General features: G+C 55.0%; 1 protein-coding gene and 1 pseudogene across 1 annotated transcript; both read left to right on the top strand.

Annotated features, from left to right (window-relative positions):
• The first annotated feature begins 1,961 nt into the window (after positions 1-1,961).
• LOC117194571 (kinesin-like protein Klp61F) lies at positions 1,962-4,038 on the top strand. Its single transcript, XM_033399113.1, has 4 exons — positions 1,962-2,115; positions 2,175-2,475; positions 2,581-2,942; positions 4,002-4,038. Exons 1-4 carry the CDS (start codon positions 2,027-2,029, stop codon positions 4,036-4,038), a joined length of 789 nt encoding a protein of 262 aa, XP_033255004.1. The 5' UTR covers positions 1,962-2,026.
• A 7,244-nt stretch (positions 4,039-11,282) lies between these two features.
• Positions 11,283-12,632, top strand: LOC117194710 (annotated as a pseudogene).
• Positions 12,633-14,372: the final 1,740 nt, after the last annotated feature.

Raw genomic sequence — 14,372 nt, 5'->3', positions numbered from 1 at the left:
CCGCCCCCGCAAAGGACGAAAATCTGGGGATATTCAAAAATCTCAGAGACTATTAAGGCTAGAGTAACCAAATTTGGTATCCGCACTTCTGTTAGATCTTACTATAAAACGTGTATCTCAAAATTTCGCCCCACCCCCTTCCGCCCACACAAAGGACGAAAATCTGTTGCATCCACAATATTGCACATTCGAGAAAACTAAAAACGCAGAATCATAGATAGCCATAGATTGTAGCCAAAAGCAAGAAATCAATTTGCAGTGGCTACGCAGCGCCCGACGTCACGCTCAGACTGATTTTCTGTCTCTCTCGCACGCACTCTTTGTCGTGTCGTTCAATATTAGCGGCGTCTGCCGGAGGAGAGCCATACTGACTAAGTATCGGGTATTACTGTAGAGTTGCGGTGTCCGCAGCAACTCACAACGTTCCCCCTCGTTTTTTCTGTTCTCTTTCTCCCGACTGTTATCTATGTTTCCTTTCCACCTCCTGAGCGAAAGGGAACAGCACAAATTCTTTTCCCCTGCTTCTGCAGGTGAAAGGTACGCGAAAGCAAAGAAAAGGCCAAACGGCCAATCTCCGACGGTGCTAGATCGACACTTTCTCTCCGCCGATCTGCTCGCGACCAAGGGACGGGCCCTCCTTATCTGCCGCGTCGCGCTCGACTACTAAAGTGCCGACGCCAACGCCTCGGGAAGCTAGCCGCTTGGGGGGACCAAGCGCTCCTCAAATGTCTTCTCCCTCTGCTTCCACGCTCGCTTCTCCGATGGCTGAGCGCTTTCCTGACAATCCCAAAGGTTTAAACGCCACTTTGTTAGGCTTGCGGCTGCTGTTGTTTGCTGGCTGGCTTCCTTGGACGATCGAATCCGCACTGCTTAACTCGATTTACTAAGCGCCAAGACTACAAATGGGACAACTCTTTATTCTCCTTTAGCCCTTCTCTTCTCTTCCCGCAGCACTTACCCCAACCGGACTCAGCGCTATACGGCTTCTGACGACTGAATAGCCCACTCGCCTTCAACCAAGAATCTCGCAGTCGAATCTTGGATTTAGATATTTAGATTCCCTAGAGTTTTTCTCTTCACTAAATTCTTGGTTTTTCCTTTTCGTCGGACCGATACGCAACCGACTCAATGGACTTTCACGAGGGAATAGCCGATAGGGACGCCAACGTTCTGGCGGTAAATCGTCTAACAGGTCCCTGGATGCATTTTCAACAGAGATAGCCTGACGTTTTGACCTGTTACCGTCTTTTTGGTTTTCCCTTGACCTGTCGTTCGCCTGCCACTCTGAGCACTAGATGGCGCCACAAAAACTCAGCATTCCCTGCTACAAGCGCTACACCCCGTAGATGTTGTGCCGCTGCTGGCGAGGCTGTGCCGCAATCTGCTGCTGGCGGCGATTGCGTCCTCCACTGCTGCGGTAGCCAAACTCCCTATCATCGTAGCCGCCCCCGACGCCCCGCCCCATGATGCGCAGCTCCGGATCGGAATGGGCATGCCCCATGGAGGGACCGAACCCGGAGTCATTGCCCGATCGCTGTGTCATCTTCATGGATCGCCGGAACGAGGGTGGCGGCTGGGAGCGGGCATACCGCTGTCCCCTCACCGACCGCTACCTGGAGCGGGCATTCCTCGGCCGCTTGGCCGTCCGCGTGCACACATAGCAGCAGATGCGCCAGTAGAGAAAACTATGAAAGAGAGAAGTGGTGTGGAGTGGAGTCATTAGCGGCGGAGTCACGCAGCTGTGGAAATGTCAGCGCGCAGAGGCTCACCGGAATGACGTGGCCATCACATCCCCAATGTTGGACAGGCAGATGAGCATCAGCGGGATGCCGACGATGGCATAGAAATCGTTGTCACCTTGCCCCAGTCGGATTTTAAGGTCTTTTAAGGCTTTATTTAGCTGTCACAAAGTTGAAAAGAGTAAACGTGTACATTTCCAAGTGCTGGAAACAAAAGTTTCACACCATATTTCGGGTGGCATCATTTTTACGCGCTAAAAAGTGAATTTTGAGTTTTGTGCTGTAAAATGGACACATCGAACAACGTACGCCTGCAACTTCAGCAGCAGCAGGCACGCAAATCGAATCAAAACATTCAGGTCTATGTGCGCGTTAGGTGAGTGCCCCATCTACGGGTAGTAGATCGCCCAATAAGTACGATTTCCATCCCTGCAGGCCGCTGAATGCACGCAAGCGATGCATACGCTCCGCAGAGGTTGTGGATGTGCTCAGTCCACGCGAGATCCTCACACGCCACACCCTCGACTCGAAGTTGACGAAGAAGTTTACGTTTGATCGGAGCTTCGGCCCCGAGTCCAAGCAATGCGATGTCTATGCGGTGGTGGTGTCGCCCCTGATCGAAGAGGTGCTAAGCGGCTACAATTGCACGGTGTTCGCGTACGGACAGACGGGTACTGGCAAGACGCACACGATGGTGGGGAATGAGACCGCGGAGTTGAAGTCCTCTTGGGAAGATGTGAGTAGAGGGGAACCAGTTTTCTAATTCCTAGAATCGGACGAGGGAGGCGGTTCAAACGTTAATTGCTGCTCTACCTGTCTTTTGTCTTTGGCCCTTTTGTAGGACTCTGATGTGGGCATCATACCGCGTGCCTTGAGTCACCTTTTCGACGAACTCCGCATGATGGAAGTTGAGTTCACGATGCGCATCTCCTACCTGGAGCTGTACAACGAGGAGCTGTGCGACCTCCTCTCCACCGATGACTCCACAAAGATACGCATCTTCGACGACAGCACAAAGAAGGGTTCGGTGATCATCCAGGGCCTCGAGGAGATCACTGTCCAGAGCAAGGACGATGTCTACAAGCTCCTGGAGAAGGGCAAGGAGCGACGCAAGACCGCGACCACCCTCGTCCGCCACTCTCATCTCGTCCACCCGCTCGAGAGGTCGCGATCGTCGGACGTGCCAGAACCGTTTCGTGTCGTGTCGCTTTTTTCGTTGTTCTGTGCCGTGTCGCCATTGACGTTTTCTTTTTCTGTGTTGCCCTTTTTTCTTTTTTGGTGTCTGTTGTGTGCCGTGCCGTGCCGTGCCGCCCTTCCTCCACCACATCCATTAATTACCTTGACAAACTTTTGTTCCCGTCCATATCATAAAACAAAAAAGAATTAAAGTGCCAATAAATACTTTAAACACAAACACACACACACAAGAGACTTTTCAATTAAAAACAACAAACAGGCAGCAGATCGCCAACACACAAACCAACAGCCAGCCATGACCAGAGGAATGGCCAGACGAGGGTCAACCAGACGACACAGCGACAGCGGCAGAGCGGCCCGCAGAGGCGCCCTAGCAGCAGCAGCAGCAGCCAACAACACCAACACAAACACCGCCAATAGCAGCAGCAGCAGCAGAGCCCTCGGCGCAGGCGCCACCACCAACGCCCCAGCCAATGCACAGCGCCGACGCCACAGCCTTCCATCGAGTGAGTACCCAGCCATTGCCATGGCCGATATATCCACGGCCACAGCCACTCCCCCCTCGAGACCCGTCACAAAAACCGCGCCAACCACAAAGGGAAAGGCCGAAAAGACGCCGCTCTCACTGCCACTTTTCCCGCCTCTCACGCTCTTGGACGCACAAAACTGTTCAGGAGTAACGGGAGAGGGAGAAGACGGAGGAGAGCCGGCAAGCCGACGCGCAAGAGCGGAGCGCCAAAACGGCCAACCTGGTTCGAGCTCGAGCAGCGGGTCGATCCGAGCCATAGCCCAGCCTACACAAATGCCACCAATCCCACCAACACCAAAACGACGCCGCGCCCTCATCGACAGTGGGAGCGAAGATGAGGATGAGGGAGAGAGGAAGCAGGCCAGGCATGAGAGACGGGTGTGACCCAGTGGAGCGGCAACAGGCGCCAGCATCTGTGTCGTCGTTGGAAATGGCAGCTGTTGGTTCGGATTGGCGTGACGTCACGGCCATGGTCAGGCGGCAGCGTCATCGTTTTTCGTTGTTGTCCGTATTGACGTCTCTTTCCTTTGTTGCAGTGGCTGTCTCTGGATCGACGATTGGGCACATCAATAGGCGCCGCCCGATCGCATGCTTTCGCGTGCGCTGGCGATTTGGGCCCTCCACACTTGGCCCAGACCCTCCAGATCGTCGAATGGATCGTGGTCGGTCCACTCGTCGTCATCATCGTCATTAATTGCTTCGCAGTCCATATCGGGTTCGGATTCCGATATGGCTGCGGCGTCAAAGTGCGTATTTGGTGCTGGTCGTGGTGATGGCTGTGTGGATGCTGCTGCTGCTGTTGTTGTCTGTTGTGGCGGCACTCCTCCCGTGCTCTCGTCCCTTGCCTGCAGCAGTTTCGTTGAAATTGCTGCCAGTTTTTCTTCCAGCTCTCTAATTTTACCGGCATATCTTTTCAGATTATGGGCACAGCTCCCATCGCACTGGGCGCCTGGCTGCTGCTGTAGCTGGGGTTGGCGTGGCGTCGGAGCACGATTTGGGATCGGCTGCATCGGCTGGACCCTTTGGTATTGGCGCCCCTCGGCCATTGGCTGGGGATGTTGGTCGCGATGCTGTAGCTGTTGCCGATGCTGCCGACCCGGACCGCGTTGGCGTTGCTGCTGCGGCTGTGAGTGGAGTGGCTGTGTGGGTGGCTGCTGCTGCAACTGTCGCTGTAGTGGCTGCTGGTGATGTTGTGGTGGCTGCTGGATACGATGTGCTGGCTGTTGCTGCTGCATTGGCTGTGGCTGTTGCCGTATTGGCTGAGGCTGCTGCTGCTGCCGTCGATGCTCCTGGACAGCGACCCTGTGGGCCAGGAGCCGCTGCCTGGCTGCCTTGTAGGCGCTGATGTGCTGGCCCTGGCAGTTGGCGCACTTGGGAGCAACGTTCCTTGGCTTGCTGCACTCCGTCGTCAGGTGTCCACCCGCGCATTTCATGCAAACTGCAGCGCGTCTACAATATGCGCGGGTGTGGCCAAACACCTGAGGCCAAACATCGATGGCACTGGGCAGGGTCACGGGAGACTCCCAGTCTCTCAACCGTGACGGGCCTCCCACCCAGGCGTCGCAGCTTCAACACCCCGCATTGGCCACGGTCCGGTTTGGGGGCGATCTCAGCCTCAAAGAGATTGAATTGGCGGCTGTGATCGAATCGATCGGTGATTGCCCTTACAAACCGAACCGTGAACCCCTCGTTCAGCATACTGCTGCGAATCCAATCCGGCGGCATGGAGTGGGAGAGTCCTCGGATGAGGATCCTCAAGCCACGTTCCTGGCTGGGCTGATGCCCGAATTCGCCGTGCCGGATGTCATCGTCGGTGGTAGTGGCAGGGGTGTTTGTGATGGTGATGGCGGTGGTGGTGTTGGTATTGGTCTTGGCAGGTGTATTTGTAATTGTAATTGCGTTGGCGTCATTATTTGTATTGATATTGTCAGTATTGTCTATGTGAATGGCTGGTGATTGTCTATGTATTGGCCTTTGTCGATGTTGGTGATGGCTGTGGGTCTGGCTATTGGCATTTATAGTAGTGGCAGGGGCATGGGCAGGGGCAGGGGCATGTGTTCGCTGTGCAGATTGCGGCATAGTGGCAGGAGCGGCAACTGTGTTGGTGTTGGCTGTATTTGTTGTCCGTTTCTGCTGCCTCTGTTGTTGCTGCCGCAGCTCGTGCTGCCTCAACTGCTCCCGGACAATAGCCTCTAGCTCCTCCAGTGTCTGCCTTTTCTTCTTCGGCTTCCCAATTGGCGGCCGCTGCTGCCGCTGCTGGTGATGGCGGCCCCGTCGTCTGGCCTGCTTCCTCTCACCCTCACCCTCATCGTCACTCCCACTGTCGATGAGGGCGCGGCGTCGTTTTGGTGTTGGTGGGATTGGTGGTATTTGTGCAGGCTGGGCATTGGCACGGATCGACCCGCTGCTCGAACTCGAACCAGGTTCGACCCGCAACAGGTTCGATCCGGTCGTGTGTGTGTGTGTGGCTGCCCGTTGGCCGTTTTGGCGCTCCGCTCTTGCGCGTCGGTTTGCCGGCTCTCCTCCGTCTTCTCCCTCTCCCGTTAATCCAGAACAGTTTTGTATGTCCGAGAGCGTGAGAGGCGGGAAAAGTGGCGTCTTTTCGGCCTTTCCCTTTGTGTTTGGCGGGATTTTGTGATTTGGCAGGGTTGCGGGACTTGCGGTTGGTATTGGCGCTGCTGTTGCTGCTGATGTGATGGGGCTCGAGGGGGAGTGGCTGTGGCCGTGGATATGTCGGCCATGGGAATGGGGGTACTCACTCGATGGATGGCTGTCGCGTCGGCGCTCTGCATTGGCTGGGGCGTTGGTTTTGGCGCCTGCGCCGAGGGCTCTGCTGCTGCTGCTGCTATTGGCGGTGTTTGTGTTGGTGTTGTTGGCTGCTGCTGCTGCTGCTAGGGCGCATCTGCGGGCCGCTCTGCCGCCGTCGCTGTGTCGTCTGGTTGTCCCTCGTCTGGCCATTCCTCTGGTCATGGCTGGCTGTTGGTTTGTGTGTTGGCGATCTGCTGCCTGTTTGTTGTTCTTTAATTGAAAAGTCTCTTGTGTGTGTTTGTATTTAATGTATTTATTGGCACCTTAGTTCTCTTTTTTTCTTGTCTATCACAGTTATCTCTTTTAGTTTGTGATGTTTGTGATGTTTGTAGTGGCACAGGAACTAAAGCTTGTCGGAGATAGTAGTGGGTGGGGTGAAGGAAGGGCTGGAGCGTGGTGGATTGGCGAGGAGCACTTTTCCGCGTTTGGAATGGTCATGTGCAGCGGCGAATGGTGAGGGGGGGGGGGGGGGCGACACAAAATGGCTGCTGCCTGGCTTGGCTTGGCGTCGTCTGGCCTTCACTGTCTTTATTTTTTGGCACCAGAGCACAAATGACACGGCAAACGATAAACGACAAAACAGTCAAAACGACAAACGACACACAAACACTGATGGCAACGAACAAACAAACTTGCGATTTTATTTTATTTTAATGGCGGCGGCGATGGTTCAATTTATATACGTCCGACGATCGCGACCTCTCGAGCGGGTGGACGAGATGAGAGTGGCGGACGAGGTTCATGGTGGAACTCCCACATGTCCGCCAACTCCCCCACTCCCACGCCGGTCGTCACTTACCGGTGCTCTCACCCCGGTTCCACTTTCACTCACCCCAATATTCAGTGAGATGAAAGTAGTCCGAGGGCAGCAGCACCGATAAGTAGGCAATGGAAGATTTGAACGGCCTTCTGTTTCAGTGGCTGTGTGTGTTGTTGTTGGGCAATGGCCCGTGTCTAATGTTTCTCTGTGCTGTGTGAATTGGCTGCTCTGTTGTCAAGGATGGGATGGGATGGGAAGGGGAAAGTTTGCCTGCTCCCGTATAACTGCCCGGATACTTTCAACTTCCGGATCTTACGATCCGGGCGCGAGACGCTCCGAAGAGTCGACCGCATAGCATCTTGTGGGCGGTTGTATTGGCATTGTTGGGGCATCTGGCTGAGTGGCGAAGGATGGCAGTGTTCATTTTATTCCTGCTCAGCCTCATTTGGCATTTAGTGGCATTTGAAGTGGGTGGGGGGTGGGTGAGGAATTGGCTGGGCATAATTGCCGAAGTTGCGACTGATAACACACTGGGCATTGAGAAATGCAATTTGAATTTGTATTGGCTTTTTTGGTGTGTTATCGGTCAAGTCTGGTATTTGCGTGGTATTTTTAGTAATACCACATGTCAGGGGAAATATGGGAATGGCAGATAGGTGGGGAAGAAGAGGAAAAAGGTAATAAAACTAATCAGAAAACTACTAATAATATACAATTAACTACAGAAAAACTACATTAATTTACAAAAACTTATTCCTAATATCACAGGCTAGTAACTAAAACTATGGACAAACTATCTACGGACATGCAAAAACTACAAAAAACAACAGGATTGACATCTACAACAAGAACATTGATGCAGACAAGGTAAAATAAACGATAATTGACATACATTTACACACATATAAACATATTAATTATATTTATTTTATTTCTAACAGAAGGACAACTACAACGAAGCACCGGCCGGCATAACAAACGCAATGCGAACATTACGCTGTATACCGGCCGGCTCTGTTGTCCCCCTGTGTGTTGTTTATTGGCTGGTTGTGAGTATTGGCGTGCATCGTGGGCAATGATGGTCTTGATGGCAAGCGGCTCTGGTCCGGCCGCCCACGTTGCATCTGTCTGTTGGTTAGTGTTGGCTGCTGCAATCGAGGGGCACTGGTCCGGCCACCCAACTGCATTGTCATCGTGTTGGCATTGGCATCGGTGTGTGATGGCAATGGTCGGAGTTATTGGCCGCATCCAAGTGGCGAACTGGTCCGGCCACCAGGATGCGTTGTCGATTTTAATTGTTGATTGGCCGCATCCAAGTGGCTGCTGGTCCGGCCACCCAGGATGCGCTGTCAGGTGGATTGGCCTGGCCTCCTCGGCCACGTTCTTCGTCAATTTGTAGTTGCGTTTTGAATGGCTGCTGGTCCGGCCACTCAGGTGAGGAGGTGTTTGTTTTGGCTTTTTGATTTTAATTTGCGTTTATTTGCAGGTGCCATTCGTTGATTTGGATGTTGTTGCTGGCGACCCTTGTCTGATTTGTGTTGGCGTAAGAGACGTTTGCGGGTGAGTATTCGTGTTTATCGGCAGCCTCTCTCCTGTTTCACCTTCTTTTGCAGGATTTGCTGGCGTCCGGCGGCTCAACACCGGGCCATCCCGCCCTCACATAATTGGCATGAGAGACGGGTGCGACCCAGCGGAGCGGCAACAGACGCCAGCATCTGCGTCGTCGTTGGAATGGCTGTTGTCTGATTGAAGTGGCGTGACGTCATTGTGATGGTCGGTGGCAGCGTCATCAGAAAGGGGCCTCATATTCCTCCCATTTGGCAGGAAATTGTTGATGTTGATGGCGAGGCAGCTTCTTGTTGGTCAGCTCTGTCTGGTGATTGGCAGGTAAGTGTGGATTTTGTGTGTTTTGGCCGTTTTTCGTTGTTGTCCGTATTGACGTCTTTTTTCCTTTGTTGCAGTGGCTGTCTCTGGATCAACGATTGGGCGCATTAACAGGCACCGCCCGATCGCATGCTTTCGCGTGCGCTGGCGATTTGGGCCCTCCACACTTGGCCCAGACCCTCCAGATCGTCGAATGGATCGTGGTCGGTCCACTCGTCGTCATCATCGTCATTAATTGCTTCGCAGTCCATATCGGGTTCGGATTCCGATATGGCTGCGGCGTCATGGTGCGTATTTGCAGGTGTTCGTGGTGATGGCTGTGTGGATGCTGCTGCTGCTGTTTTTGTCTGAAGTGGCGGGACTCCTCCCGTGCTCTCGTCCCTTGCCTGCAGCAGGTTTGTCAGTTTCGTCAAAATTGCTGCCAGCTTATCATCCAGCTCTTTAATTTTTACGGAATATCTTTTCAGGATATGGGCACAGCTCCATCGCACTGGGCGCCTGGCTGCTGCTGTAGCTGGGGTTGGCGTGGCGTCGGAGCACGATTTGGGATCGGATGCATCGGCTGGACCCTTTGGTATTGGCGCCCCTCGGCCAGTGGCTGGGGATGTTGGTCGCGATGCTGTAGCTGTTGCCGATGCTGCCGACCCGGACCGCGTTGGCGTTGCTGCTGCGGCTGTGGGTGGAGTGGCTGTATGGGTAGTGGCTGCTGGTGACGTTGTGATGGCTGCTGGAGACGATGTGCTGGCTGTTGCTGCTGTATTGGCTGCTGCATTTGCTGTGGCTGTTGCCGTAGTGGCTGAGGCTGCTGCTGCTGCCGTCGATGCTCCTGGACAGCGACCCTGTGGGCCAGGAGCTGGCTGCCTTGTAGGCGCTGCAGCCCTTGTAGGCGCTGATGTGGGCGCCTTGGCAGTTGGCGCATTTGGGATTGACGGCCCTTGGCTTGCTGCCCTCCGTCGTCTGATGTCCACCCGCGCATTTCATGCAGACAGCAGCTCGTCTACAATATGCGCGGGTGTGGGCAAACACCTGACATCGATGGCACTGGGCAGGGTCACGGGAGACTCCAAGTCTCTCAACCGTGACGGGCCTCCCACCCAGGCGTCGCAGCTTCAACACATCGAATTGACCACGGTCCGGTTTGGGGGCGATCTCAGCCTCGAAGAGGTTGTATTGGCGGCTGCGATCGAATCGATCGGTGATCGCCCGAGTAAACCGGACCGTGTACCCCTCGGCCTGCATACAGTCCCGGAACCAGTCAGAGGGCGTGGAATGGGGAAGACCTCGGATGAGGATCCTCAAGCCTCTGTCCTCCACAGGCTGATGCCCGAACTCGCCGTGCCGGATGTCATTGGCAATGGCAAGGGTGTGTGTATTGGGAGTGGCAGTAGTAGTGTTGGTGTTGGTATTGGCGATGGTGCTGGTGTGAGTGGCGGTGACGGTGTTGGTGTTTGTATTTGTGTTTTGTGTTTGCTGCCGCTGCTGGTGATGGCGGCCCCGTCGTCTAGCCTGCTTCCTCTCACCCTCACCCTCATCGTCACTCCCACTGTCGATGAGGGCGCGGCGTCGTTTTGGTGTTGGTGGGATTTGTGGCATTGGAGCAGGCTGGGCTATGGCTCGGATCGACCCGCTGCTCGAGCTCGAACCAGGTTCGACACGCAACAGGTTCGATCCGGTCGTGTGTGTGTGTGTGGCTGCCCGTTGGCCGTTTTGGCGCTCCGCTCTTGCGCGTCGGCTTGCCGGCTCTCCTCCGTCTTCTCCCTCTCCCGTTACTCCTGAACAGTTTTGTGCGTCCAAGAGCGTGAGAGGCGGGAAAAGTGGCAGTGAGAGCGGCGTCTTTTCGGCCTTTCCCTTTGTGGTTGGCGCGGTTTTTGTGACGGGTCTCGAGGGGGGAGTGGCTGTGGCCGTGGATATATCGGCCATGGCAATGGCTGGGTACTCACTCGATGGAAGGCTGTGGCGTCGGCGCTCTGCATTGGCTGGGGCGTTGGTGTTGGCGCCTGCGCCGAGGGCTCTGCTGCTGCTGCTGCTATTGGCGGTGTTGGTGTTGGTGTTGTTGGCTGCTGCTGCTGCTGCTAGGGCGCCTCTGCGGGCCGCTCTGCCGCCGTCGCTGTGTCGTCTGGTTGACCCTCGTCTGGCCATTCCTCTGGTCATGGCTGGCTGTTGGTTTGTGTGTTGGCGATCTGCTGCCTGTTTGTTGTTTTTTAATTGAAAAGTCTCTTGTGTGTGTGTGTTTGTGTTTAATGTATTTATTGGCACTTTTATTCTCTTTTTGGTTTGTGATGTGGACGGGAGCAAAAGTTTGTCAAGGTAAGTAATGGGTGTGGTGGAGGAAGGGCGGCACGGCACGGCACGGCACACGACAGACACCACAAAAAGAAAACAGGGCAACACAGAAAAAAAACGTCAATGGCGACACGGCACAGATCGATAGATCATGTTCACCGAAAAGGGAATCTTTCCCATAGGCGATGGCCTTTTGGATGTAGATGCCGAACGCTTTAACGGATTGCTCGTGTCGCATGACATCAACGAGATCTACGAGGTGGAACAGACGCCGTTTGCCAGGGGCAAATTCGCCGCCGTTCGCCGTGCCATTCACAAGAACACGGGCTCCCATTTCGCGGCAAAGTTCTTGAAGCGACGCCGACGCGCACAGAGCAGCGACAAGGAGATCAAACACGAGATCGCCGTCCTAATACTCTGCGAGGGCGAGGAGAACATTGTCAATCTGAATGCGGTGCACGAGACCCGTTCGGACACAGCCCTGCTGCTGGAACTGGCCACTGTGGCGAGCTGCAGACCATACTGGACAACGAAGATTGCCTGACAGAGGCCCAGGCCCGCCACTGCATGCGAGAGGTGCTGAAGGCTCTCAAGTTTCTCCACGACCGATCCATTGCCCACCTGGACCTCAAGCCACAGAACATTTTGCTCGCCGGCGAGCGTATAGAAGATGGCCTCAAGCTCTGTGACTTTGGGATCTCGCGCGTTGTGTGCGAGGGCATCAATGTCCGCGAGATGGCCGGCACACCCGACTACGTGGCCCCCGAGGTGCTCCAGTACGAGCCACTCTCCCTGCTGACGGACATCTGGTCCGTGGGCGTTCTCACCTATGTCTTGCTCTCCGGCTTCTCGCCCTTTGGCGGGAACACCAAGCAGGAGACCTTCCTCAATATCTCGCAGTGTGCGCTCACCTTTCCGGACAACCTATTCGGTGGCGTCTCGCCAGTGGCCATCGATTTCATACGCCGCGCATTGCGAATTAAGCCAAACGATCGCATGAGTGCCGCTGGATGCCTGGAACATGTCTGGCTGAAGGATGAGAGCTCGATGGATAGACAAATGTATCTGCAGGCTCAGAGCGATGCTGAAGAGGAAGAGGAAGAGGAGGAGGAAGAAGACGACCTTGAGGATGAGGAAGTGGAGGAGCCAGTGGCCGAGGAGAAGGCAGAGGAGCAGGAACAGCAACAGCAGTCACAGGAACAACAAAAGCAACAGAAGCCAAGCAGTGGCAGCAACAAACCCACGCACAATGGCCACCATCGGGCCCACAGCAATGGGAGCAGTAGCAGCATCTCAAAAATACCCATTGCCACCGGGAAGCTCCTGGGAAGCCCATAAGCAGCACCAGCACCAGCACAGAGACAACGACAGCCATACACACGCTGACCAGCAATGGACACGGACAGAGCAACACGGTCTGCCTGTCCGCCAAGCCCACTCAGATCGTGACACCCACACGTCGAGCCTCCGACTCGGACAAGGAGAACACATACACGGCGACATTTGTGAAGAAGCCCCGGTGCAGGCCACCATCCAGCTGGGCAGCAACGGCCTCGACGAGTTCGCCACAGTGGTGGCCACCCTGACACTCTTTCCCGATGCGCCCACCACACCGAAAGTGATCCGCAAGGCACCCACGGGAGAGTCCAATGGATCGGCCACCTCGGTGAAGGCTCTGGTCAAGAAGTTTCAGCTGGAGGAGACGCTAGTCTGCCCCGGACACAGCAGCACCAGCAGCCACAACGGCCACAGTCCCGTCAACGGGTGCGGCGGCAGTAGCGGGAGCAGCAACGGCAACAATATGCGACGCAGTGCAGGGGGAAACAGCAGCAACATCAGCTACTCGGCAGCAGCCGCGACAGCAGCACGAATGAACAGCATTCGCCGCGCCTCCGACCCGCTGATGGCCGTCTATAAGCAACAGCAACAATCCCAGCCCCGGCAGCAGTCCCAGCTCGGGCAGCACGGCCACCCTGCTCCTGAATAGCCATCGCCTGGCGTCCGCGTCCGCGTCCGGGCCAGCCAGCACGGTCGCCAGCACCGCTGTAGCCTCAAGCAGCAGCACCAAAGCTACTGCCACTGCCCACCATCTGCACCACCACCACATGCACCACGACAACACGAAAAACGGCCAAAACACATGAAATCCACACTTACCTGCCAATCACCAGACAGAGCTGCCCAGCAGGAAGCTGCCTCGCCATCAACACTGACAATTCCTGCCAAAGGGAAGGAAAAGGAGGCCCCTTTCTGATGACGCTGCCGCCTGACCATGGCCGTGACGTCACGCCACTCCAAACATACAGCTGCCATTTCCAACGACGACGCAGATGCTGGCGCTGTTGCCGCTCCACTGGGTCGCACCCTTCTCTCATGCCAATTATGTGAGGGCGGGATGGCCTGGTGTTGAGCCGCCGGACGCCAGCAAATCCTGCAAAAGAAGAAGGAGAATCAGGAGAGAGGCTGCCAATAAACACATATACTCACCTGCAAACGCCTCTCACGCCAACACAAACCAGACAAGGGTCGCCAGCAACAGCATCCAAACGCCGACAAGTACCTGCAAATAAACACAAATTAAAATCACCCGCCAAAGCAAACTCCTCCTCAACTGGGTGGCCGGACGAACGTGGCCGAGGAGGCTAGGCCAATTCTACTGACAACGCATCCTGGGTGGCCGGACCAGCAGCCACTCGATGCGGCCAACAACAATACAATCGACAACGTATCCTGGTGGCCGGACCAGCAGCCACTTGGATGCGGCCAATATCACGATTCGTTGGCATCACTTTTCGATGTAAATGCCAACACACTGGACAATGCATCTTCGGGTGGCCGGACCAGTGCCACTCGGTCTGCTGCACCAAACCAACAGACAGATGCAACGTGGGCGGCCGGACCAGAGCGCTCGCCATCAACACCATCATTGCCACGATGCACGCCAATACTCACAACCAGCCAGCAATAAGCAACACACAGGGGGACAACAGAGCCGGCCGGTATACGGCGTAATGTTCGCATTGCGTTTGTTATGCCGGCCGGTGCTTCGTTGTAGTTTTCCTTCTGTTAGAAATAAAATAAATATAATTAATATGTTTATATGTTGTAAATGTATGTCAATTATCGTTTATTTTACCTCGTCTGCATCAATGTATTTGTTGTAGATGTCAAT

Source organism: Drosophila miranda, assembly GCF_003369915.1.
Source record: "Drosophila miranda strain MSH22 chromosome Y unlocalized genomic scaffold, D.miranda_PacBio2.1 Contig_Y3_pilon, whole genome shotgun sequence".
Lineage (NCBI taxonomy): Eukaryota > Metazoa > Arthropoda > Insecta > Diptera > Drosophilidae > Drosophila > Drosophila miranda.
The sequence above is the reverse complement of the archived record's forward strand: the minus strand, read 5'-3'. Positions and strand labels throughout refer to the sequence as shown.

What these genes read in the sequence shown, in the direction of transcription:
- LOC117194571 (XM_033399113.1), top strand. Translation starts at nt 2,027, where the DNA reads ATGGACACATCGAACAACGTACGCCTGCAACTTCAGCAGCAGCAGGCA. An exon ending in CAGGTCTATGTGCGCGTTAG is followed by an intron (nt 2,116 to 2,174) that starts GTGAGTGCCCCA and finishes CCATCCCTGCAG; the next exon opens with GCCGCTGAATGCACGCAAGC. An exon ending in TGAAGTCCTCTTGGGAAGAT is followed by an intron (nt 2,476 to 2,580) that starts GTGAGTAGAGGG and finishes GCCCTTTTGTAG; the next exon opens with GACTCTGATGTGGGCATCAT.